The 27,088-nt window shown below is 32.0% G+C and overlaps 2 protein-coding genes across 3 annotated transcripts; one reads left to right on the top strand and one right to left on the bottom strand.

Moving 5' to 3' along the window:
- Positions 1-889: 889 nt before the first annotated feature.
- Positions 890-20,209, bottom strand: LOC114329118 (atypical kinase COQ8B, mitochondrial). Of its 2 annotated transcripts, none has more exons than XM_050659566.1 (8): positions 20,192-20,209; positions 18,668-18,940; positions 18,236-18,555; positions 6,479-6,820; positions 4,896-5,256; positions 4,511-4,713; positions 1,379-1,531; positions 890-1,298 (listed from the first exon to the last, which is right to left on the bottom strand). In XM_050659566.1, the coding sequence occupies exons 2-8, from the start codon at positions 18,930-18,932 to the stop codon at positions 975-977; spliced, it is 1,968 nt and encodes a 655-aa protein (XP_050515523.1). In that variant the 5' UTR covers positions 18,933-18,940; positions 20,192-20,209; the 3' UTR covers positions 890-974. The 2 variants fall into 2 exon arrangements, with proteins under 2 accessions (XP_050515523.1, XP_050515522.1); XM_050659565.1 differs by lacking the exon at positions 20,192-20,209 and adding an exon at positions 19,058-19,366.
- On the top strand, positions 20,045-25,185 carry LOC126890550 (N-alpha-acetyltransferase 38, NatC auxiliary subunit). The gene is made up of 2 exons (XM_050659567.1): positions 20,045-20,262; positions 24,794-25,185. The coding sequence occupies exons 1-2, from the start codon at positions 20,176-20,178 to the stop codon at positions 25,097-25,099; spliced, it is 393 nt and encodes a 130-aa protein (XP_050515524.1). The 5' UTR covers positions 20,045-20,175; the 3' UTR covers positions 25,100-25,185.
- Positions 25,186-27,088: the final 1,903 nt, after the last annotated feature.

Below are 27,088 nucleotides of genomic sequence, written 5' to 3'. Positions count from 1 at the left end.
TTTCTTTTTTGAAAAGTTCAGTTGTCAGAAGTGACTGGAAATTACTACAAAACCAACGCCCCTGCTCATATCCAATATTATTAATAGTAAACAGACATAAAAATAACATAAACCTTACGCCAATCAATAATTATTTATTTAAACCATTATAATGTATTGATAGCAAATGAGAAAATTATTTATTGTACAAAATAAAAATATTTTGTAGAAATAAACTTCACAAAATTTTATGAGATTAGTAGACACTCCCACTATTTCTAATAATTCTTCTTTTTTTAATGAAAGATTAAGTTGATTTGAGTTGATTTTAGCAGTTAATAGTGTGAGGTAGGAATTTTTGTGTTGTATGTTTCCTATTCCGAATGTGTCAAAAAAAATCTCGCGAGAGCGAATGTAGTATAGTAATGTGTAGATCTAGGCCCAGCCCGGTACAAGTTTTGAGGTTAGGTTCATAATTATTTATTTTCTTACCTGAACTAAATTCATCAGAAGGTTGGAAGTCATCTGATCCTGAGTACTGAAGAACGCTAGGCTCACTAGGTGTATCATCGTCTTCCATCACCGTGAACTTTATAAACACAACAATAATTGGCAAAAGAAAGCAACTGTTTCAAGCCTCAGCTGGTATGACAAGTGAATGAACAAATCGATTTCAGGCAAACTGGTCTAAGTCTGACTTAGACCACTCTGCCGGCCGAATATACAGCTGACATCAGTCAGGCACAGTAAGCTTCTGCGCTCTAGCGGATTTTTAGGCGAACTACGACTTGGGTCTCTTTGCCATAAAATGAAATCAGCTGCTGGCAATCCAAATATGACCATAACTCAAAATGACAAAAAAAGTGACTTAGACCACTTTGCCTTTCAGCCGCCCAAATAAAACAATTAGTATTGTTAAAAAAATTTATTAAAATCAAAAAATAACATCAAAAACAATAAGTACCTTTATTATGTCCTGATCATTTTTAAAAATATTACGATAAATTATATGACTTATCTATCACATTGTTGTCCGCATCTGTATTGCCTTCTGCCATATAATCGTTGTATAGAGACAAAAACATCCCCCTACAAGCCAACTTCACCTTCAGCTTGCTGCACAGCAAAAACACGCCTGAAAGTTTCCTGTGGAGGGAGTAAATTTCCTCGGGTGGAGGGCAAAGTCTGTGCACCAGCATAGTTTGCGCCAAATCCTGGATCCTCATCGTCATGTCCTGATTTCCAAAGTCATATTTGTCGTTTGTCCTGAAAATTTCACCTAGAATCATCACAGCATCCACGTGGGCGTCTTCCATAATCTAAAAACACCTTTATGAGATTCCTAGACAAAATAATGTAATTCGAAAGTCTTAAAACAAGAAAGACTTCACATATGTACCTTGCTTTCATAGCCAGTGAGGAAGCCTAGGTCTCTAGAGACATTGAGGACTGTATCTCTATCTCCGTCACAAGCAGCTTTGAGGATCTTGACATATTGGTCCATGAAAGCTTTTGGGTACTCTCTACTGGCACCAAAATCCAATAATAGTATCTAAAGAATAAAATTTATGTAATTAGTATGGTGTATTACACTAGAACATTGGTCGGCAACCTTTTGAATCGGAATAGTCAAAAATTACAGTTTCTAAAATTTCAAAGTTTTTAAAGAGCCACAAATTTTTTTTGTCAACAATAAATAGTACTCGCATACATAAAGTTCTTTGATAAAAAGATTAATCTATTTATTCATATGTTTATAGTGTTTTTCACATATTTTCAAACATTTCAATTATTCAAGTAAAAAATTAAAACAACTAATTATTCACTTACAACACTAACTTGTACTTCAATGACAAACAATTGAGCAAATAATCTCAATATGTCGATCCGAAGTTAGTTAGCACTCCAAATGATAACTTCTTCACCTCACTGTAGCAATCTGGAAGACGGAATGCGTCGAATATAAGTCCCTCAATTTGCGGCATTTCTTTCAAAGCCGTCTACTTTTGTTGCGTTACGTACCTACATTTCTGGACCTCCAACTCTTCAACTTGCTTTTCAATTCTGTAAATTTTCCACTCCTTTACTTTTTAAATCGATCAATTGCATTTCTGTTTCTGAAGATCCAGTATCAATTCCAAATGGCTCAACGTGGATGTCGTTACTATTTTTGTGTTGAGAGGATTTACTATGAATGCTAGAGTGGTTTTGTTGGTTTTGAATTGTTCAAATTTGCCAGCAAATTCATCTTTAATTTTTTTGTAACTGTGCTGAAGTAATTCGTGTCAACAGTTGCACTGGTTTTATCGCGATATTGCTTTAGAAATTGAAAATGAAGTAATTGCCGCTCTGAATATCTTCTGCAAAAATAATTAATTTTTCTTCAAAACAAACCAATTCTTCCACCAAAACATAGGCTGGGTTTCCCTTTCCTTGCAATTTTAGATTCAGCTTTTAGATTCACCACAAAGTAAAATTTTTGCAACCATTTGTCGTTCCCTAATTCAGGGTGATTAATGCCTTTTTCATTTAGGAATGTATTTATTTCATTGAAGCACAAAGCAAAACGTTTCAACACCTTACCTTTGGAAAGACATTGTACTTGATTGTGAAGAAGGAGGTCGAAATACTGATTTTGTTTAAGAATTCTTTAAACTGACGATGGTAGAGTGCTTTTGACAAGATGCTATTAACAATCTTGATCACCAAATTCATGACTGATCACCAACTATTTTGACTGGAAATGTTTGGGCACAAAGCGTTTCTTGATGTGAATTTCGTGATTTATTTTGCTTTGAAGAATCGATTATGCCCCTTTATGTTTTCGTGTCATACTTCTGGCTACATCTGTTGCTATTGAAACGATTTTATTTAAATCGATCTCATTCTCTTCAAGGCATTTTTGTATGCATTCGCTATATCTTCCCCTCTAGTTTGTCTCGAGAGCGGTAGCAATCCCAGAAGTTCTTAACTTCTGGAAGTATAAGTGACTGAGAGGATTGGTGTCTAATCCTCGTTAATCGATTCAGAAGGCTTTTTAAATATATTTTTTGGTAATAATAATAGTCTCCCGTTTTATACCGCTCACGTGGTTTTGGGCGTATAGCAGGGTAGTCTGCTATATCTAGGGCCTACGGTATACAAGGAAGGTAACAGGGCCAGTGCTACGCTTCAACCGCCTACTATTACCCCTGGTTTTACCCAAGGTACTCATTTTATTCAGGCTGAGTCGACCTGGGGCCTATAAACATTTTTAAAAATGTCTAGTTGTTCTTGCCGGCGGTAGGATTTGAACTCCGGACCACCGGCACGCGAGCCAAGTACACTACCGCTTAGCTACGCCGGCCCTTTGGTAAATAAAAACTATATAAAAAAAACTATATTTGTACCCAGATTGCAGACCCCTGCATTAGAAGACTCTAAAAGTCTATGTTGAAGACGAACCCAACAAATTTTCCAGTGTTCGGGAAAGTAAATGTGTGAATGCACAGTGCCATTTATTTTAGATAACACAAAATCGATATTCGAAGGTATACAGTGGTGTCTCATTCCAGTAAATAGCGTTATCTAGCATGTCTAGTCCATAAACTAGCAAATTTGGTTATCCAAATGGATATTACTGTGTTTATTGTTTTGAATCTTGTTGAAATGTTAAATTTATTTGGTATCGTTCTAAGTTTTTCCTATAATCCTTTTATATGTGGTATTGTTCTTTTCCTCGTATTATTTATTGTGAATGTTATAGGACCCCGTTCGAAGTTGTTCTGTTTCATTCAGTCTATACTTGAAAATTCCTTATTTATAAACGACAAAGACTAATAATTTTTTAATAAAACCTATGTTAACAAATGTTTATCCTCTAAGATCGAATTTTTGTTAGAACAAGTCATTATTATAGAAGCCCTACCCTATAGGGTTGATTTGTTAAATTTTCTCAAAACAATAGTGCGAAACATGTTTTTATGGTAAAACTAAGTATGGATCCCGAATTTGATATTATTGACTGGGTTCGGGGTGTTTTTAACCCCATAGGGGTTGATTTGTTCAGTTTTTCGAAAAAAAATAGAGCGGCACATGTTTTTATACTAAAACTAAATATAGATTCGTTTAATTCTTGACTGGCTTTGGGGTGGTTTTAACCCTGTAAGGGTTGATTTGTTCAGTTTTTCCGAAAAATATAGTGCAACACATTTTTCTATGGTAAAATTAGAAATACATTTAGAACTGTCTATTATTTACTGGGTTGATTAAATTAAATTAAAATTAAATCAAATTAAATATTAAATAAAGTAATTAAATTAAATAAAAATAAAGTTAAATAAAATTAAATACCATTAAATAAAAATTACATAAAATTAAATAAAATAAATAGAATCGGATCGAATCAAATAGAATAGAATCGAAACGACTTGAATCGAATATAATCGAATCTGTAAGAAGTATTCACTTCTGTCGGCACTCTGCAAGTGCCACGCTCTCTTTTTTTATTTACCTATCACAAAAATCCAAATATGTATCATTTTTCACTTACCTGTTTCTTTGACGGGTTATACAAAAAGTTCGCCCAATTAGGATCGGTCTGCATGTATCTGAACTTCAATATTTCCAAAAGACACAGCTCCAGAACTTTCTGGCCAATAAATTCGCGATGTTCTAGGTCCAGATCGAAGCATTGGTCCACAGGAACACCGTCTAATAGTTCTGTAGTAAATATCTGCTTGGTAGATAATTCGTCTACAAAATGTTGATAAATAACTAAAGCATAACAGCAGAAAACAAAAGATACAGCAAGATAAATACAATGATAAATTAGAACATTAGGAAACAATAATTTAATATTGATAAAGTAACAAGAGAATCAATAAATTACTTAATTAAACGTAGAAAAAGAAAAAATATTATGTCTATCGACTTACCAATAACATCTGGCACATAATACTCTGTATAAGGTTCCAACACCTTCTTAAATCGCTTAGTGCAAACAGCTTCTCTTATATAATTAACCTCCCATGCCAACTCTCTCTTAGCAACTACCATGAGGTTCTCCAAGAACATTCCCTTGGGAAACACATTCCACATCTTCATTATGCCACCCAAATTATCAATGTCACTTTCTATTCCTTTGGCTACACCTGGATATTGGATTTTAATCGCCACTTCCCTTCCATCTTTGGTTTTGGCTTGATGTACCTGACCTATAGAGGCAGCAGCAAATGGTACATTTTCAAAATCTCCAAATTTGTTTCTCCAATGAGGACCAAGTTCAGCAACCATCACCTACACAGAAACATGTGATCAAACCACCTAAAAAGTTTCACTTTTAGTCAAATCCCACATTTACCCTACCCCCCCCCCCCCTCATTAAAAAATAAACACATACTTAAAAACTCTAAACAATGTTTTTTATGGAAACCTTTTTTATTATTAATTTTACGAAAAAAAGTTATTCTTTATTAAAAGTTCTGCATGGTCCAAAACCCAAGAATCAACCATCAGATATAAAATTTTATGAATGTTATATGAGGTATGTCAAAAAGTTTGAATTTCACTCAAGAGTAAAGTACCTTTATTTTTCACAATATTGAAAATTGCTATTATGAAAAGTTGTCTGGAATTAAAAACTATATTCTAATATGCAATTACATCATTCTAATTAAAAAAAATTGTTTTTGAAAAATTATGGATTATTTTCAGTTATTTCAATTCTGATAACTCTTTTATTATTAATTTTACGAAAAAAAGTGATTCTTAATAAAAAGTTCTGGATGGTCTAAAACCTAAAATATAACCATCTTATATCAAATTTTATCAATTTTATACGAGGTATGTCGAAAAAGATAAATTTAGATCAACATTAAAGTACATACCTTTATAGTTCAGAATATTTCAATTAGAAGGATGTTATTACATACTGAAACATAGTTTTCAATTCTAAATAACTTTTTATAATAACAATTTTCGATATTGTGAAAAATAAATGTATTTTACTCTTGAGCGAAATTCATATTTTTTGACATACCTCATATAAAATTGATAAAATTTAACATAAAATGGTTGTATTTTAGGTTTTAGACCATGCAGAACTTTTTATTAAGAATAACTTTTTTTCGTAAAATTAATAATAAAAGAGTTATCTAAATTGAAATAACTGAAAATAAGGTTAGTTATCCACAATTTGTCAAAAACAAATTTTTCAATTAGAAGGATGTAATTGCATATTAGAATGTAGTTTTTAATTCCAAACAACTTTTCATAATAGCAATTTTCAATATTGTGAAAAATAAAGCTAATTTACTCTTAAGTGAAATTCAAACTTTTTGACATACCTACCTCGTATAATATTCCAAAAATTTGATATTTGATGGTTAAATCTTAGGTTTTGGACCATGCAGAGCTTTTTATGAAGAATAACTTTTTTTCGTAAAATTAATAATAAAAAAGTTTTTCATATGGATACAACTTACAGGGACATACTGTGTATTATGAAATTTGCGCTTACCTCTTCTAGTTGCCAGTCAGGCATAAAATCAGCAGATTTCCTTACCCTCTCCAATGCTTGGGCTAGCTCAGGATTGATTATAGAGTCATCCTGTATGCTTAAGATCTGTCCCAACTTTAAGGCAGCTCCTCTCACCTTACATAAAGTGTCAACAACTCTGTCCATATTGGCTTTACTCATAAACAGTGTAGAGGCATTTCCAGGAGGATCTCCAATACCAAGAGTACGTTTGGCATATTCTGTAGCAGTGCCAATGCCTAGACCTGCCGCCAGGGTTCCAAATGATACCATACGACCTATTCTTGATGACGGAACTTTTCTTTGTTTAGCACTATCGCTTAACTGAAACATAGAGAGATACCAGATTACCACTACTATATTTGATAAAAAAAACCTATCTTCAAAAAAGTCTGTTACACAATTTGGTGAAAAAGTAGTAGCAGATGACACTAGCATGTTTATCAAGAAACAACAAAAGACTGGGTGCGTTAGGACGACCACAGCGGCTGACTGTCAGCACAAAGCAGCTTAGTGGTTGTATCCAGCGCTAATAGGGAAAGCTTAGTAAATCTCTCAGCGGCTGACTTCCAGCGGTGTCGTCTGACAGCTATCGCTTACTCAGCTGTCCAGCCGCTGTGGTCATCCGAATGCACCCACTGATTCGACTATCAACTGGTTCGACTATGGAATGTAAATTAGAAATAGAGAAACGCAACAAGCTACGATTGGAAAGTTTAAGAGGCTACAGTAGCGATCAACAGGTAGCCACAAACGCGTTCCAAGATTGCGGCTCTAATTTTAAATATTTTGTCGAGATATTTGGCACACATATTCGTAATATAATAAAGAATGGCGGTACAGAGCCCAATTTCAGAAGTATGTTAGTACGTGGAAATTACTCTATAACTAAATAAAATATTGAAAAAAGGAGCCTGTACCGCCATTAAGAAGAAAAAAATAATAAACTTTCTTCAAATAAACTTTTTTATCCCATGCCTAGATTTTGTGTAATCTTGGAACTACTAAAATTTTTTATTTCTAATAAGAAATCGAACATATTATAACTAAATAACTAATTAGGCAACATAGAGAAATTATCACTGTCATTTTGACAAACCTGCGTTAGATTTTCTCTAATCTGTTCTATCATCTTTATCTATATCTGTTCAGTGCAGTGGTGTGCAATTTAAGAATTCGTTATTGTTGTTTCAGAGGAAAGAAGTGTTTATTGATAGTTAATTTATTATTATATTTGTTGTTGTATAAGTTGTTGGCCTCTTTGAAAGAATAGATTGTTGTTAAGTGTGAGTTTTAGTTATATGTAGGTAGGTAAGTACATTTTACGTAAAAAATATTTCGAATTCTAACGCGAGTATATAAAGTTTTAGGAGGATTTTTTATTCTTAAAATATTATCAATAGTTTAACAAAATGGAAAAAGTAAATCAAACAAAAAATAAAGTGAAACCTTCCAAGAAAAAGTCCATTAAAAACCGTGCCAAAATTATGCGAAAATCGAAATTTGTTTCGCTTCACAACAAAAAATGATTATTTATTATTGTTTTATTATTAGATATTTCATGCACATACCTTTCTAAATACCTATCTTAACATAGAATTTTCACCCATTTTGGGTTATTTTCATAAATATGTATTTATTAATAATAAAATCGTTTTCTATTACTTCCATTTAGCGCGACTATGATATTGTCAAAATATTAATCTTAGAAAATGTCAAAGATTACCACTGTTGCCAAAGTTTATGATACTATATCCCGAAGTTATCTTTTGTTGCCACCTGTTGATTGCTACTGTTTACTCTTAAGATTAAAACAAAAAAGCGGAAAAATGTTACATAGAGTCAAGAAGAAAAACCAGAAAAAAGAGGACATTTTATGACGATAGGTTGAAAGACAACTATAAAAATAACCTAACTAGAAATTTATATCTAGGCATTAAAAATCAAAAAAGGGAATATAAACCTCGGATTACTTATTACTTTTTACAACGATAAAGAAGGAAAAATTATGTGATAACCAAGAAATATTAAGATGATGAAAACAACATTTTGATGAATTGTTAAAGAAGGAGTATATAAATAATCGCAATGAAGAAGTTAAAAAATCTAGAAAGTTTACCAAAAATAATAAGAATGATAAAGCTACTTAGCACTTACGAAAACAGACAATAAACTGAAGGTAAATAATAAACTAACGGAAAAATTTGAAGTGAGAGAAGGAGTACCACAAGGAAATCTGTTGTGATCATTTTTATTTAATGTAGTACATATTTTAAATCTTAATACGTTGAGCACGAGTCTACATAACAAATGAATGGTCACTGAGCCCGGATATTTTAAACTGCTTTTCTGTTTTTTTGGAATTTTCATTTGAGACATAACTTGCGTGCTTCGCCGGCCCGAGGAACATATTTGATTACCAGGCCGGTAAGACTTCAATGAGATATCACTTTTAACTATTTATAATGGGAAATAAGCCACAATATTATTAGAAAATGATTCTTATTAACGTTTCATATAACGAGATATCACATTCTGCAAGTCTCGACACATTTACATTTGCGTAAATTTGTGTATTTATTTGCAAAGCAGTTTTGTGTGATTTATAATCAGTTTATGCAAGATATTCAGTTTGAGTAAATAAGTCAAAAAAATTTGCATGCCATGTTTTTTTGATACCCATCAAGTAAACAAATATATATGGCAACTACCTTTTATTATATTATTTAAAATTTATATTATCATTATATTTTTTACATTTTGTATAATAAAATTTGTCTGCAAATTTACAATTATTTGTAATAGCTGAATCTATCAAATGAAAATAAAATTTTTATGACAGGGCTTCATAAGTAAGTCTCCCCAGACGGTTACTATATGAATCCCTATGAAAAAGTGTTACTGTGTGACTTTAGAATAGAACACACCATCTAAACATGCTTGTCTGTCCATGACCACTCTTGTTGTCTCACCAGCCAATTGGATGACATGTGATATTTTTTATTTATTTATTTATTAACGGGATACCACCCAATTTAATATATACACAAAATATTATAATTATCTAGTGATACAATAAATATAAAGATATAGTAAATATGTATGACAAAAATTGGCGATGCAGCTATATAGAATAAACAAATATTAAAATAATACAAAGTAAATAACAAATATAAATCACATAAGATTACAATTTTTTTTAAACACTGTCTACAAACATTTTCCGAAGCGCACAGCAACAAATCAAGGTCTATTCTATTTTCATGTAGAATGATTCTACTCAGCGGAGAATGCCTACCAAAGTTGCAGCGATGAAATTTAATTGCAAAATTTTTGAATGTTCTAGTAACTCTAGAGGGAACATTAAAGTCAATTAGAGACAGTAGATCATTGCAATTAATTTTTGAATTCAGTAGTTTATGAAGAAACAAAACATCAACATACATCCGTCTGGAAGATAGCCTAGGAAGGTTTAATTTATTTCTAATTTCTGAGTAGGAATGGTCACTTAAAGGTTTGTGTAATTTAAAACTTAAGTAGGTACCTAATGAATTTATTTTGGACTTTTTCAAGCTTGGCTATATGGACTTCATAAGTGGGTGACCAAACAACTGAACAATACTCAGGAACAGATCTAACTAGGGAAATGAAAATTAGTCTGATGGAATTAATGTTATGCAAACATCTAGAAGTTCTAATAATGAAGCCTAACATTTTAAATGCCTGGTTATTCACATAATCAAAATAAGCGCAAAAATTTTGTTTGGAATCTAATTGAACACCTAGATCTCTTACAGTTGATACAGCCTTCAGTGGTTCTTCAGCTAATTTGTAATTATAAAAGAGGTTGTTATTTCTTCTACAGAAACTAATAAAGTGACATTTTCCAACATTAATGCTCATTTGGTTCCAATTGCACCATGCCATAATTTTGTTAATATCATTTTGAAGTTTTTCACAATCTGAGACGGATTCGAAACTCTATAGATTTTTAAAGCATCAGCAAATAGCAGAAATTTAGAGTTAATTTGAGATTTAATGTCATTAACAAATATATTAAAAAGGAAAGGACCTACAGTCTGTCTAATTTACTTAATGTTGCACGTCATTATCTACGCCAGAGATCTATGTTGACATAGTTGCCAAAGTATAAAAAAAATCCTGAATCCATTTTAAATCAAATAGATCACATAATTATTGTAAACGTGGATTATACAACAAAACAAATTAATATTCAATGTAAATAAGTAAAAACTTAAAAAATAGAGAACAATAATTAAGTTATAATCTTTTAAGATTTGCAGTGCAAGCATTTTTGCACTGCATTGTTAATAATTAAAAAACGGCTCCGAACTCTTGGCATGAAGCCGGTAGGTTTCTTTGTATATGTCTACAATAACAACTAAAACAGTTGTCAGATACCTCGATTATTCCAAGTCGTGATAAAATTAGGTGAAAATATAGTAGAGGATCTTTTTGTAAAGTAAATAATAAAAACAGTAAATATAATAAAACACATACAGTCGGAAAAATGAAAGAATACCCATGAACGAACATATAAAACACGCTGTATTTTCCTGTCACCGTGTCACAAAGAAAATTGCCCAGCGCAAGTACATGTAATAATAATTATTACATGTACTTGCGCTGGCCAATTTTTTGTGTGACACGGTGACAGAAAAATACAGCGTGTTTTATATGTTCGTTCATGGGTATTCTTTCATTTTTCCTACTGTACTTATAATAAAGAATATAAACAAATATGAAGTGTCATCACCGCAACTGTCAAATAAATGTTACCAATTTATTCTAAAATGTCACCTTCGTTCGATTACAGTTACAGTGTGTTCCGAACAAATGTTCTTCATAATCCATTTATAATCCTTTTAACACGCTTTATAATCCATTTATACAAATTAAATGAAACATATTATTGTGTATTTCTTTAGGTTAACATTAATAGAAATCTTCAAATATTATTTCTACGCGTATATAATAAAATTTGTCTAGTGGCTGTATTCCAGTGTACTCGACAAAGTGATTCTAAAAAGAACACACCTACCGCCTAAATATTTCGTGTTGGTATCATGAGACGTCACAGGCTATGACGCGGATGATGTGCAACGGTTAGTAAATTAGACGAAGTATAAGTGGCTTCCTTGTGGAACACCAGATGTTACGGAAATTTCACTAGATTGAAAATGTTTAATTTTAACAAGTTGTATTCACTTAGCTTCCATTCGTCGTGGTAGTCAGACGTGCGTAGGAAAGAAGCTTGTTTTTTAAAACCGGTGTCTATAAATTAGATATTTAAATAAATATTTTGTGAACTTTAAAAGTAAATTAATTACACCAAATAAAAAAGCGAAATCGGAATAAAAACATTAAAAAGTTATGAGTGCAGTTAGCGGGGGCGACGCCCCCGATAAAAATGTTTTAGAAACCCAAATGGATACAGAACATGCAACATCTTCAAAGGAGGAGCTATTAGGATTCCAAAATCTTGTTCCAGTTACACAGATAAGTACCACAAAACTTGTTAATAATAAACCCATTATCGATAATGACTTTGCTAATGTACACACTTCAATAACAAATAACATTAACAAAGAAGTAGGAACAAAAAGGGAGGAATTTCTTTACCGACAAAACGACCTAGGACCTTTTTACGCGTATTTAGAAAATAATTCACCCGATTTTAAAGGCAGATTAAACGCGTTAAGGATAGGTGACATTATTATCACAAATTTTAAAGAAATTGATGAAAAAATTGTAAGCATTGACGCAGTAGGAAGAAATAAAATACGTATAAAATTTAAAGATTATAAATCGGCTAACTATATCATATCTAAAAAAAATGAAGCAATATTTATAAAAAATAATCTAGACATATACATTCCTAAGTTTCTTTTAGTTAGACAGGGCGTAATAAAAGATATTTCCACAGAATTTTCAGTAGAGTATGTTAAAAACAGAATAAAAATGTACGATTTACACTGTAAATTTGAAGTCCTTCAAGTCACAAGATTAAATCGAAGACAAGTAGATGAAAACGGTACTCAATACATTCCAACAAAAACATGCGTAGTTAGTTTTAAGTCACAAGTGTTACCAAAATATATAACAATCAACAAGGTACTAAAGGAAGTCGAACCATACAAACAAAAGGTGCTATTATGCTTTAATTGTCTTCGATTTGGACATACAGGTGGGCAGTGTAAGAGCAAGGCTAGGTGCGATAAATGTCAAGAATCCCACAACTCAAAAGATTGTAAAAAGACCGATCTCACTCCAAAATGTTTTAACTGTTCGGGAGATCATTTTACTACAAATTTAAGCGCGTGTCAAGAATTTCAGCGTCAAAAACTTATTAAAGACGCTATGTCTTCCAATAATATTAGTTATCAAGACGCAAACAAACAGTTCCCCAGAAACTCCTATGCAAAAGTAACATCCATAAATACGGAACAAACTACAAACCTCTCCTGCCTCAAAACTTTCCCTCCATTAAATCCCAATAATTATACACCCACCCAATTCCCATCAAATCCAATTAACAAAATGTCAACTAATAATATATTCTACAATAATAATTCAAATAGTACAAATTCTCGAACATTCAAAAGACAGAGACCAAATAGTCCAGATCCAACATTAATTTTGCATAATGAAATTATATCTTCCCCTAGATCTCAATTACCTACGGGAGGAATATTAGACAGCATTAACTATAAGGGAAATATTAATAATAATCCAGTTGCATCTCCTTCAGACTTGAGCATGATAAATTCAATATTAGAATTAGTTATAGAAATTGTCACAAAAGTTTTAGTAACAAAAAGTATAAACATAAATAAGGAAGAACTCGAAAACTTAGTAAAATTAACTATAAATGGAAACACGTCATCACATTCTCAGACCTCAACCATGCAATAAATATCCTTCAATGGAACTGCCGTTCGGCAGTTTCTAATAAAAATAACTTAGAATATCTACTAGATAGGGGCAACTACTCCGTTGCACTTCTATCGGAAACATGGTTTAAAGCAGAAAAATACTATAATTTTAAAGGCTTCAACAATATTCGCTGTGACCCGGACGACGGGTACGGCGGCTCTGCCATTTTATTAAAATCAGACTTAATATACCAAGAAGTCTCAATTCCAACTACAATCAACTTTGAGCATACTTGTATCTCGGTAAATTTTCCATATATACATAAAAAAATTTACTTTGTTTCAGTATACCTTAAACCGAGAACTAGAATATCATTACAACAGTGGATTAACTTTTTGGAACAAATTCCAAAACCATTCATAATTGGGGGCGACTTTAACGCACATAGTTTGGCATGGAACGATGGATATGACGATATCTATGGCAAGATTCTTTTGGAAGCTATCGAACAATGCAACCTAGTAATTATAAACGACGGATCACCTACATTAGCAAACAATAAGAAGTCAGCTGTAGACTTGACCCTCTGTACACAGGATCTGACACAACTAATTACGTGGTGTACTTTAGAAGAACCTTATGGCTCTAATCACTTACCAATACACATACAATTTGGAAGGAATATTCCACCTGCGCAAATTAAACAGACAAAACATAATATATGGAAACTCAAGGCTGCTAATTGGGATGTATACACCGCTACCCTTGAAGCAACAGAACCAAAATCATCACTAATGGACATTATCGACAATATTAACAAAGCTGCCGACAAAGCAATTCCGTTACGAAAATCAAACGCACAAAATAGAAATCATTGCTCAAAGGACTGGTGGAACGAAACCTGTAACATAGCTGCTAAAGCAAGAAAACAAGCTTTCTTAACCTACACACAGGCTCCAAATCTTAATAATCTAACAGAATATAAAAGACTTGATGCAGTAGCTAAAAAAACTTTTAAAGAAACTAAGAAAAAAAGTTGGATAAATTACTGCCAAAATCTAAATCAAAATACACCAATTAAAGAAGTGTGGAACAAAGTAAACCGATATAAAAACCGAAAACAAGCGAATAAACCCCTAATGGACCCCAAAGAAGACTGGATAAGCGAATTCCACACAAAAATCTCACCTCCATGGGTCGAAAACAACATTACTCAACAAATAGCTACTGTAAATAGGAACACTTCTTTCCTACAATCGTTATTTCAATTATGGGAACTCGATCATTGCATTAAATCAACAAATAATAAATCTCCCGGGGCGGATAACATTTCATATAATATGTTGCATAAAATGCCCTTAGACCATAAGAAAGCCCTGTTGGAATTGTTCAATTCGATTTGGATAAATAGGATTCCTTTTCCACCGATGTGGAAAGAATACATCATAGTACCTATCAAAAAACCTGGAAAACAGAATGGAAATGCAGATTCATATAGACCCATAGCTTTATCATCGTGTATATTTAAAACCATGGAAAGAATGATAAAGAACAGGCTTGAATATTGGCTAGAAAATGAAAAAATATTACCTGACTCACAATATGCTTTTAGAAAGGGAAGATCTTCCTTGGAACCCCTAACGATACTAGTAAATGACATCTATCTAGGATTCACACACAAATACAGCACTTTGGCCACATTTTTGGATATAACTTCAGCATATGATAATGTTCAAATAAATATACTAGAAGAGAAGCTCATCAATATTGGTCTACCAACCTCCTTTGCCAACTTCATAAAATCAGCTTACTCTAATCGATCAGTTTCCTTAAAGATAAATCAAGAAATTTCGGAATCAAGAATATGTAGATCTGGATTACCACAAGGTAGTATCCTGAGCCCAATCCTCTACAGCCTGTACACAATGGATATAGAAAATGTTATATCACAAAAGTCTAAAATCATTCAATACGCTGATGATGTTGTTATTTACACCAGTAGCAAATCAGAGGACAAATGCATAGAAAATATCAACACTGAATTTATAAAAATCCAAAAATACCTAGACAACATGGGACTTTCCATATCCGAGTCCAAAACCAATATATGTATTTTCTCTAGAAACAGAAACAACTATCAAAGACAATTAACAATAGGAAAATATAAACTCTGTATTAGTAACTCTGTAAAATATCTTGGTCTGCATCTAGATAGAAAACTATTATGGAAGGACTGTATCCACCAAATTATCAAAAAAACAAGTAATTCTATAAATATCCTAAGAGCGTTTTGTAGAGCAAAGTGGGGAGCAGACCCAAATACGGCTTTACTATTCTACAAAACAATGGTACGATCAATAATGGATTATGGAAGTCAACTCTATGGAACAGCAGCAGATACACATCTAAATAAAATCGAGATACAACAAAATAAATGCTTAAGAGTTTGCCTGGGATATCTTAAGTCAACGCCCATAAACATTATACAAGCTGAAGCCGTGGAACCTCCTCTTAAACTAAGAAGACAACTATTGAGCAGAAAATTCATGATAAAAACCATTTCAAAAAAAACTTCTTACCTCAATAGTGTACAGTCACTAACAGTTCAAGTTTTGACCCATAGATACTGGCACTTCAAGAAAACCCCCCTCATAGTAGAATCTTTCTCAGAAATAGCTGACATTACAGATATACTCTATTCCAACCAACTCCCTCCAGTTTTAATTTACTCACCTGAACAAATTTTTTCACGTGAAATTAGAACCTACTATTTTGAAAGTGAAGAAGTAGCAAGTATCAATCAAACAAAGTTCAACGAAACAAAAAACAAATACTGGCCAAACTATGATTCTATATTCACTGATGGATCAAAGTCAAAAGAATATACCAGTTGTGCCTTTTACCATTTTGAGGAAAATACTAACAAAAAATTTATTTTACCAAAGGAAGCTTCCATATACACTGCAGAACTAACAGCAATAGTGCAAGCTATGAAATACGTACTCGGCTCTAACCACGACAAATTTATAATATGTACGGACAGCAAAAGTGCAGTAGATAAACTTAAAAATGTTAAAATAAATAGATCAGTTAATCATATTGAAGCAAAAATCCTGTATTTACATAATGAGATACACATCAAGAATAAAGTCGTCATATATCTATGGGTAAAGGGACACGCAGGCATAACAGGTAATGAAATGGTGGATGCCTTAGCAAAAACAGCCCCAACATCAGGAGAAGAACTAAATCTTAAACTACCCCCGTCCGATTTATTCTTAAATCAAAGGAACAAAATAAATGAGATGTGGCAAAACCTATACAGTGCATCAACAACTGGAACAAACTTTTGTAAACACCAGCCAAGGATCCCCAGAAAACCATGGTTTCACAAAATACCAAACAGAAACTTTGTCGCCACAATAAATCGAATACGTGCAAACCATGCACTAACACCTTATTATAAGCACAAAATAAAAATTACAGACGATCCACTGTGTAGTTGTGGTAAAATGGGTACATTGGTACATGTTTTACTTGAATGTCCAATAAATATTGTAAACATTAATAATCTATATAAAAACTTAATTCACTACAAGATAAACCTTCCAATAGACCTAAATTGTATTATTTTTTCAGGAAATAATAATATACTTTATGTACTTCATCAACACATCATAAACTGTAAACTAAAATTGTAAAATTACTAACCAATTTTGTAAGCAATTCTGCAAAACAAACTAAATGTAAAGCATTAAAGGAAAAAAAAAGGTGAATACAAAAAAAAAATAAAAAAAAAAAATAATAAAAAAATAAACCAAGTAAAAAAAAATGAACCAATTAAAAAAAAAACCAAAAAAAAACAAAAAAAAACAAAAAAAAAAACAAAAAAAAACAAAAAAAAAACAAAAAAACAAAAAAAAAAGAAAACAAAAAAAAAGAAAACAAAAAAAAATAAAAACACACACAAAGAGGGCTAAAACCTCCGCGGCGTTGAACCGGGTTGATGCTCTAGTGCGGAAGGAAAAAAAAAAATTAAACACCTTACACTTTACTAATGCTACATATTACTAACAAAACAAATGAATACATCATGCTCAAGTTTGATACTATGAAACAATTTACACAAACTATTTATACAATCTAACATAGTCTGGCTAATTGGTCCTCACCAAAGCCATAAATTCCACGAAAAAAAAAAAAAACAAGTTGTATTCTGCTAGTTAGGTAACTACATAACCAGTTATGCAGATTGCCCGTAAACCAATAGCTTTAAGCTTGTTACACAACAATGTATGATTTGCAGTGTCAAATACTTTGGAGAAATCTGTATAAATAGCATCCACCTTTGTAGTCTCCTTTCCAAAGCATCAGATATGTTTGACAAATTGTCAGCATCAAGCCATACTCAACGTGTTATCGAAAAAAGACAACCAAATGTAACAAAATGCAAAGACAACAAATTTATAAAGACAGATCACATGCTATGATTTTTTTGTGACGGATATTCTTGAGTTGGAGTTGATTTCATGTAATCTAATGAATTATCTTTCAGTAAAGTCGTCGTAGGTGCACAACTCATAAATATTGGCAATATCATTTTAAAGTATTCTACTTTAAAATGTATAATAAGTATATGCCTGAATTGTGGATATAAATGAGTCAGATTAAATAAATTATTAGAAGAAATTTTTTTACTAAGCAACATTTTTGTTAACGTTAATAAACTTATTTTTTTCAATTTAATTGTGGCTTATTTCCCAATCAAAATAGTTAATTATAAGTCTTAGGATCAGACATCCGCACACAATGTGTTAATGATTTATCAAATTATAAACCTACCTTCATCTTAGATTTAACATTTGGAACAGCTGTTATTTTGGCAGCTTCTTTTTCTTTCACAGGTTTAGCTTTAACTTCCTTTTCTCTTGTAGACAAATCTTTGTTCTCTTCCCTATCTTTTTCTTTGATTAATTTTGCTCTGTGTTCCATATCTAATCTTTTTAGGAGCTTTTTGTCATCCTCCGTTAATTCTATAGTATATACTTTTTTATTACTGTCTAAAACTTCAGGTTTGAGCTGAGGTGGTCTCTTGTAATCCTCCTTATTCAATACATTTGATGTGTCCTTCAATATTTCAGCAGAAATTGCTGTCACTGTATCTATAACACAAAAGTAAACCACCTACATACTTTTTTAACGAAATAAGATACTTACACCTACCTGTTATGGCCATATTAAGATATGCAATTAGGAGATTAGTCACATACTCACCTTTCTGGCCCAAGGCCACGTTTGTGTACACTCTCAATCCATGCAAGACGGTAGATACCCGGTCAATGCTGTCTTTAAGATCAGGGGGATTTGTCCCACCGAACTGCGGGGCCTTTTGGCATGCAGTAGAGCAGCTCTCTGCGGCATGTCTCAAACTTGAATTCGACCATATGAACTTGGCTTTCTCTGCTTGCAATTTAACGCAAGCCTCCGCGATTAGTTGCAAAGATTTCAGCAGGCAAGCAAGATCTTGAGCACGGGACATTGAACAGTCTAAAGAAAGCAAATATTATATTTACAGGAACATAAATAAACATCTTAGACTAGTTTAGTATAGGTTAGAATATTATATAAGCTTTTGCTTTTACGTACATAATCTTGTCTACATACCTGATACCTTAAAATAGTTATATATTTATATTTAGGTAAGTCATTAAAATCTCAAATTTGGTTTTCTTCCACAAGGTGATGTAACATTTGAGAAATTTTTAAATCCTTCTAAAATTACGGTTTTTCTATTTACTGTTAGTTGACTAGTTGAGCGAGCTATGTCCTATATTTTTAGAATATTAAAAAAATTTAAAAACTTTGAAATAACCTCATATTTTGCTTTCAAATTTTACTCCAAACTCCAAATGGTAAATAATAGGTAATTAATACTTGCGTCTAGAGAAAACCAAATACTTTGCTTCGGAGCTTCTAGACAATTGACAGTTCTCTGGATTTGGCGGGCAATTTGAAAAGTATATATATTGTACCTATACTACTTATACATCATATACAACTTATACATCATTGAGTTTAAGACAGTAAATGAAAAACCTCACTGCGCTTGGTAGATTATATATATATAAATGTAAATGAAATTCAAAATATACTTATTAACCTAATTATATAGTACTTATTAGCAATATTTTAAATAAAAAACTTTGTCATGTAGGTACCTTATAATAATATGTACCTATATGTATAGGATATGTTACTTATAGTTCGGTACCTCTTGGGGACTTAGCAATTTTACCAGTATTTTGAATTTCTCTATAAAATAATTAACCATAGGAAAGTTATAAATTACAGTCAAATAATTAACCATATTATAAAAGTTATATTATTACCAGATCAAAAACAGTAGGTACCTACTACCAAAGAAAAACATAAATATTTCACATAATAAAAATGTTCTTAAACAAAAATGATTGTTTTCAATTAATAAGAAAAAGCCTTAAAGGCAAATTTAGGGTTTAAACAAACCATCTATTAGAGAAATTCAAAATACGGGTGTAAAATTTCTAAGTCCCCAATAATTGTAACTGTCAATTGTCTAGAAGCTCCGAAGCCAAAGTATTTGGTTTTCGCTAACCGCAAGTGTAATTAATAGAAAGGCGTACGGAAAGAGTCCGATTTTGATGAAATTCTGACACAAGACAGAAGAATTAGGTTATCTGTCAGATCTCTAATTTTTAAAAATATTATAATTTAATAATTTAAATAAAATAAATATATAAATTATGGAGGAAGATTCACCTGTAACAAGTTTTCCAGTAATATTAGAAAAAGATCCACTTGATGAAGAATCTCCAGTGGGTCAGGCTGAGGTAGGAATAAAATTTTAACATGATTTTTGTTTAATTTTCAAATTAGAATAATTTAAATATATTGAATGTGACATTGGAATATAATTAATGTTTCATTTGTAGTTTTAATTTAATGTTTCGTTTCATCATCATTGCATCTACACTTATAGCTGAGTGATTGCCACCTTCTTTGGGCTCTTCCAAATCATTTTTTACAGGGAATCAGTCCCCATTAACATTTTGGGTTTATAATTGGTTGTGTGACTTGGCGTCTTCTACAATATTTCTCCATTCTTTCCTGTTATTTCTCCATTGCTTATGATTATCCATTCTCTAACTCCCATCTTCTTAAGGTCTGCACTGCAATTATCTGGTTCAACCATCTCGTTTTCAGTTTTCCTCGTCGTCTGCCTGATACTGGTCTCCATTTGGTGATTTTCTTGGTAACTGCTTCTGGATTTCTCCTGTCTATGCCATTCATCTGGGTATCTGTGCCTTCATAAAGGCACAGAGACCCTGATGATATCTTCTGCTTTCAAAAGTTCTCTTATTTCATAGTTCATACCTAAGTTTAGTGGGCCTGCTATTCTCTGACTGATTTTTCTTTCTATGATCCTTTAATCTTTTTTCATCTTTCTGTGTCAAGCACAGTACTTCAGCACCATATTGTGATTACTGGTCTAATTGCTGCTTTTTTTTTCTTTCCACGGGACAAGCCCAATACAGTTAGAATTTTTTAAAAATTTTGGTAGTATTTTTAGAAGATACTAAATATAAGTCATATATATATACAACATAAAATATAATAGTTAAAATAGTTAAAGGAAATAAATTACATACAGAACAAATTAAACAGACTGGTAAGGGTGGACAAAACAAAGCAATTAAGAGGTAATATTAATTTGTTGCAAGTCGCATATAAATTGGTTAGGTGTGGAACTAAAATTAAGCCTCTCAGTATTTTGATTTGCTAAACGTAACATTCTAGTTATAGGTTCATTGAGGCCATAATTACATTGATGAAATGGTACATGAAAAGTGTTTTCAACTGCATTTCGAATACTGTAAGAAGGAACTCTAAAACCATCCTTAGATAATAAATAATGACTATTTGCTGTACCACTTAACAAACTATATAGAATTTTCAAATCATGGTGATAAGGATGTTCTTTCAGGGTATTGATATTTATATATGTTCTAATTTCTTCATAACTGTAAAACCTGTTACTCCCATTAATAGCTTTAATTTTAAATCCCAAAAACCTAAGGAATTTATTTTGAACTTTTTCAATTTTTTCTGCATAAACATTATAAAGGGTGATTCATTTAGAGGTACTCTTTTAAAAAAGAAAAAAACAATGAAAAAAATTAATTTTATTTGAAAATATTTATTGTCGTAAAAAAGAACCATTCTTTACAATTACTTCTTAAAGATAATTTCTTTCAGATGTTGACCATGACTGCGGTTAAGACGGTCCATTCTGAAGGTCCAATTCTCGATGACGCGTTCGAGCTTTTCGATTGGTATTTGACCAGTGACTCGTGTAATACTGGCCTCCAATGCCTCAATCGTAGCCGGTTTATTCATGTAGACTTTGGACTTGAGGTAGCCCCAGAAGAAAACGACTAGACGTGTGAAACATGTCCTCATAAGCCAAAAACGGGTCTCATCAGAAAACATTTTTTTTTGCTCTAAGCGCACGAAACACATTCCTCATTGAACGCCTATTTTCGTAATACAGCTAAATAATTTCTAGACGTTGTGCCGAGTTAAGTCTTTCTAGGATGAAATGTTACACAATACTGAATCAGAAAGCAACTTTAGGTGATACCATTCATGCACGATCTCCCAACAAATCCTCACCAAAAAACGTACCTCTACATGAATCACCCATTAGTAAGGTGACCAAATACTATAATAATAATAAATAATAAAATTTATTACACTTAAATACATAAAGTTTACAACAAAAGAAATGTAAAAAGCCAGTCAAAGATACAAGTTTCAAATTATGACATACATAAAAGTAAAAAACAATAATTAGCAAGTGCACTACTTACATAAGTTTATATAGGTACATTTAGATATGTTAGTTCCATGTACTATTCATAAAATCGTTTGTTGTATACGGTTCTAATTTGCACAAAAAGCTTACAATTTCCCTTTTTATCATGGAGATATCATCAGATATGTTCAAGTGTAGAGGCAGGTGGTTGTAGAATTGTATACCTGCATATAAAGCTCCTTTTTCCAGTAATGTGAGCCTATGGTAAGGAATATTGTAGTTGAACTTGTTTCTGGTATCAAAGTTGTGAGATATGTTAAATGGTTGAAAGTACTGCTTGTTGGTATATACAAGTTTGAGACACTCGTATATATATAGAGCTGGTATAGTTAGTAACTTTAGCGATTTGAAATGGCTCCTACATGATTCAGAGTATTTTAACTGCTTCATGACGCGTACTGCTTTTTTTTGTATTATAAAAACTTCGTTAAAAGAACTACTACCTCCCCATACTATGATATTATATCGAGCTCTCGAATAAAAATTAGAAAAATAAAATGACTTTACTACATTGATGTTAACATTTTTTACAAGAATTCTCAAACCATAGCAAGCTCGGCTTAGTTCTTTGGATAGATTCTCGATATGATATGTGAAATCTAAGTTTTGGTCAATCCAAACCCCTAAGCATTTGACATACTCAGAAAAGGGTATCAAATGTTGATTTAGGTTAATATTGTCAGGTGTGTCTGGACCTCGGTTTGTTTTAAAGAATACAGCTTTAGTCTTATCAGGATTTAAAACTAGTCTTGAATTCAAAAACCAGTTTTCTACTTCTGACATCAAATAGTTACCTGCCAGAACTAGTTCAGGTAAATTTCGGGCAGAAACCAACAGTGTACTGTCATCTGCATAGTTAATAATTAATTCCTTAGTTTTAGCAACTGATGCCAAATCATTTAAGTAGATAATAAATATTAGCGGTCCCAAAACACTTCCCTGTGGAACACCCCTAGACACTGCCAGAGGCTCTGACCGCACATATTGCATTGTTTTGTCCTTAATTTTTAGTGCATGTGCACGTCCAGTAATGTAGCTCTTTAACCAATTTAACTCCACACCTCTAACCCCGTAGTGTTCAAGCTTCACAAATAAAACATCAAAATCAACGCAGTCAAAGGCCCTGCTTAAATCCAGAAAAATCCCACATGAGACATTCCCAGCATCCAAACAATTATATATCTCATTAGTTAATTCAAATAGAGCAGTCTCGGTGCACCTACCTTTAAAGAAACCGTGCTGGCTATGGCTGAATAATTCTTCTTTAAGGAAAAACTGAAACAGTTGATCATGGACAACCAATTCAAAAAATTTTGAAAATGAGCTAAGCAGACTAATTGGTCTATAATTATCAAAAGAATCGATATCACCCTTTTTTAGGCAGGGTTTAATAATCGCAAATTTCAGGTTGGTAGGAAAGCTCCCAGTTTGAAGCGAAAAATTTATTATATGTCTAAGAGGTTTACAAATATGAGGAAAACATTTTTTTAACAAGTACATGGATACTTCATCATATCCTGAACTCTTTTTCGATTCAATTTTTTGCATTATTTCTGAAAGTAATTCATAAGTTATTTGCTTAAAAATAAAGGTGTTTTTATTGTGCGGAATGTCGCATTTATACTTATCTTGATGTGGAAGTTCATTAGCTATTAATGTACAAGCTTTTTCATTAAAGTAACGATTAAATAAATTTGCACCTATAAGAGTATTCTCAAAATATGGCTGATCATTCTTTGTTTTTTTATGTTGTGTAAGTTCATTTATGATTTGCCAAGAAGTTTTACTTTTATTTTTTGAATTAGCTAATCTATGCTCATAGTGTTTATTCTTCTCTTTTTGTAATAACTGATTATATATTTGTTGAGAATTTTTAAACAGTTGTTTGAATTCTAACGACTGAGCCGATAAGCGCTGAAAATAACAGTATTCCAAGTGAGATCTAACAATTTTAGGGTATTGGGACTTTTAAAATTATAGCAGTTTCGTTTCATGAAGCCAAGCATCTGTAATGGCTGTGAAATAATAGAATCAATATGATCTGCGAATTTTAGCGATTTGTCATGTATTAACACAATTTAGGGGTGTGCTATCAAGTTTATATTCAAACAGATTATACGTTCTACCTTGATAAAAACTAATTTTATGGCAATTTAGCTCAATTTCATTTTCTTTGCACCAACCCTGTACTTTATTTAATTGAAATTGCAGATTTTCGGAATCGTCAGGACTAGTTATTTTTGAAAAGATTTTTAAATCGTCCTCAAACAAAAGCTTACCACAGTTTAAAAAAAGATGCTATGTAAATTTTCAGTTTAGTATTCTGAGTTTTAGCCCTAGGCCTACAAGGCCTGCTGCGCTTAATAAATATATTCTGAGTAAGCTTCTTATCTTTGAGGAAGTTATTTCATTTGTTAACATTTATTTCCATGTTCATTTATTGCTTAAGTGTATCATGATAATATTTTCATGTATTTATCTTTCAGACGAGACCTGGTGTCCTTTTGCTACGTTCGTGGCTAAATACTTCATTTACAGTAGAAATGACTGATGGAAGAATTCTCATAGGAGTATTTTTATGCACAGATAGAGACGCTAACATAATTCTAGGATCTTGTTCAGAGTACCTGCCGTTTGAAAGCAATAGCAAAATTACAAACGAAGAGCCAAGAATGCTGGGACTTGTTATGGTACCTGGGAAACATATTGTCAGTATAACTCTAGATCCTAATGTGGATTCTGCTTCTAGGAATCCATTCAATAAACATTATGGCAGTGAAGAAATTATGTAAATTTGTGTTGAACATAAAGTAGATTGTAGGCAAGTTGTACAAAGTTAGAAATAAGCAATATATAACATTTTTTGTTGGTTTTTTTATATTGTGGCTTTTTACTTACTTTCACTCTATTTTCAACTTTTATAAGGTAAGTAGAAGTAGTGAACAAATAATCTTCTAAACTCATTGTTTATATCTTAGTAGGTTCTTATTTATTACATAGAAGTCATCACTTATTATCCCTATGCTGATTATGCCAAGACATAATATTGTTTCACGGGCTGTATGGTTTTAAAGTCGATCAATAGGCTGCTAACCTGGCTGCAGTGCAGACCCCCTCCTCCTTTATCCGGGCAGGATGAGAGATCCAAAGAGCAGTTAAGACATTAGAAGAAAATGTAACGTACAGTGTATAAATGAACGGACACTAAATAGAAAAAAATGATGAAATAACCACATAAGCAAAATGGATCCAATCTGGTCAAAATAGCAAGAGATAAATCACCAATCAGTAGATGAAGTATAGGCTGACCATGCAAAAGATGAAGTCACAACCTTCCGTAGAGGTAATCTCCTTCTTATAGGCACTTTTCAGTGAGTCACAGTTTTTCGATTTCTTTCTAACGCATCTAAGTGACAGAAAAAAACGTACTTCCGTGATTACAGTCATTTCTAACATTTATTCTAGCTGTTAATAGATGGCGCTATAATCGAACAAAAAATGATTTACGAATTATATATACGACTATAATCTGTACAATTTATAAGACTATACAAATCAAAGAAAATACCATTTTATAAATGCAATAAACACAATTGATTTGTTTTTATACCAAATTGCAAATAAAAGGGTTATACTGCAATACCCTTTTCATATTTGACTGATTACGATTCTGACAACTGTCACTGTCAGATTTAACTAAAATGTCATATTATAAATGTGTATTATCACGGACTTACCTTTTTTTCTCTCACTTGTGACACACTGAAAAATACCTGTGAAAAGGACCATATCAATCCGCCAATGAACAAGCAGAATTGCTTGTAACGAGGAAGAAGTTGTCACTTATAATTAATTACTTGTCTCTTTTGTATTATCTCTGTTATGTGTGAATTTTTATATTCAGTTAATTAAATCTGCCTATGTTCAGGTTTTTTTTTGTAATGGTTTTATATCACGGTTTAGATCATCGGGATACATTTACCAATGTTGTAAATACTTTTTTCCTTGTTTTTATTCAGTTTTAACTTATTTTGTCTGTTATACCTATATGTTAAAATGTTCATTTCAAGATTTCATAATGCCTACATATTTAGCCTTCTTTTCTGCATTGTCTTTGTGGGTGACCACCTTTTTGTCACTTAGAACTATTGTAAAGTTATTTTTTTACTTCTTACTAAATTTCTTTAAGATTTCATTTAACACGGAAAAATTTTCAGTCTTTATTTGAATATATGTAAAACATTATTTTCGGAGTGTGTCAGCCCCTTACCAGATCTTACGTTGACCCCTTCATTGAATATTCCACTGACTTTATGACATGTAAAATTCTTTTATTACTTGTCACTAGATTTCTTCAACATTTCTTCTAATATGGAAGATTTTTTGGGTTTAAGGTCACACAGTTTCTCACTTTTCGGAATTTCATATCCTTCATGAAATCTTTCACTTTCTGGTTTCCATCTGGTGACCTTCTTAATCAGTAGGTCGTTTTTCCTTCTTCTATATAAGGCGTGTAGAAGCCAAGGATACAAGTGCACTTTTAGTAGTTTTGAGAAAATCAAGTTTAAAGTTTAACACCTTTCCTAAATTCTACCGCTTGTTTTTCAAAATAGTTGGTCATTGGCATTTGGCTGGTCTTGTTAACTTTACAAACTTTTATGTAATAGTACAATTAGGTGTATCAGATTTAAAAAAACTTAGCATTTTATAAGATAGTTTAGAATAAAAACAGCACTTATACCCACTGTCTTCCAACTAAATACTTGTACTGTACTCTGTAG

The sequence above is a fragment of the Diabrotica virgifera genome, chromosome 8 (genome assembly GCF_917563875.1).
Source record: "Diabrotica virgifera virgifera chromosome 8, PGI_DIABVI_V3a".
NCBI lineage: Eukaryota > Metazoa > Arthropoda > Insecta > Coleoptera > Chrysomelidae > Diabrotica > Diabrotica virgifera.
This window is presented reverse-complemented; position numbering and strand designations above follow the sequence as displayed.

Coding starts and splice junctions, on each gene's coding strand:
- LOC126890550 (XM_050659567.1), top strand. CDS start 20,176: ATGGAGGAAGATTCACCTGTAACAAGTTTTCCAGTAATATTAGAAAAA. Junction 20,263..24,793: donor CTCCAGTGGGTCAGGCTGAG/GTAGGAATAAAA, acceptor TTTATCTTTCAG/ACGAGACCTGGTGTCCTTTT.
- LOC114329118 (XM_050659566.1), bottom strand. CDS start 18,932: ATGTCCCGTGCTCAAGATCTTGCTTGCCTGCTGAAATCTTTGCAACTA. Junction 6,821..18,235: donor ATGTTAAATCTAAGATGAAG/GTAGGTTTATAA, acceptor TCTATGTTTCAG/TTAAGCGATAGTGCTAAACA. Junction 4,714..4,895: donor TTATGTGCCAGATGTTATTG/GTAAGTCGATAG, acceptor AACATTTTGTAG/ACGAATTATCTACCAAGCAG.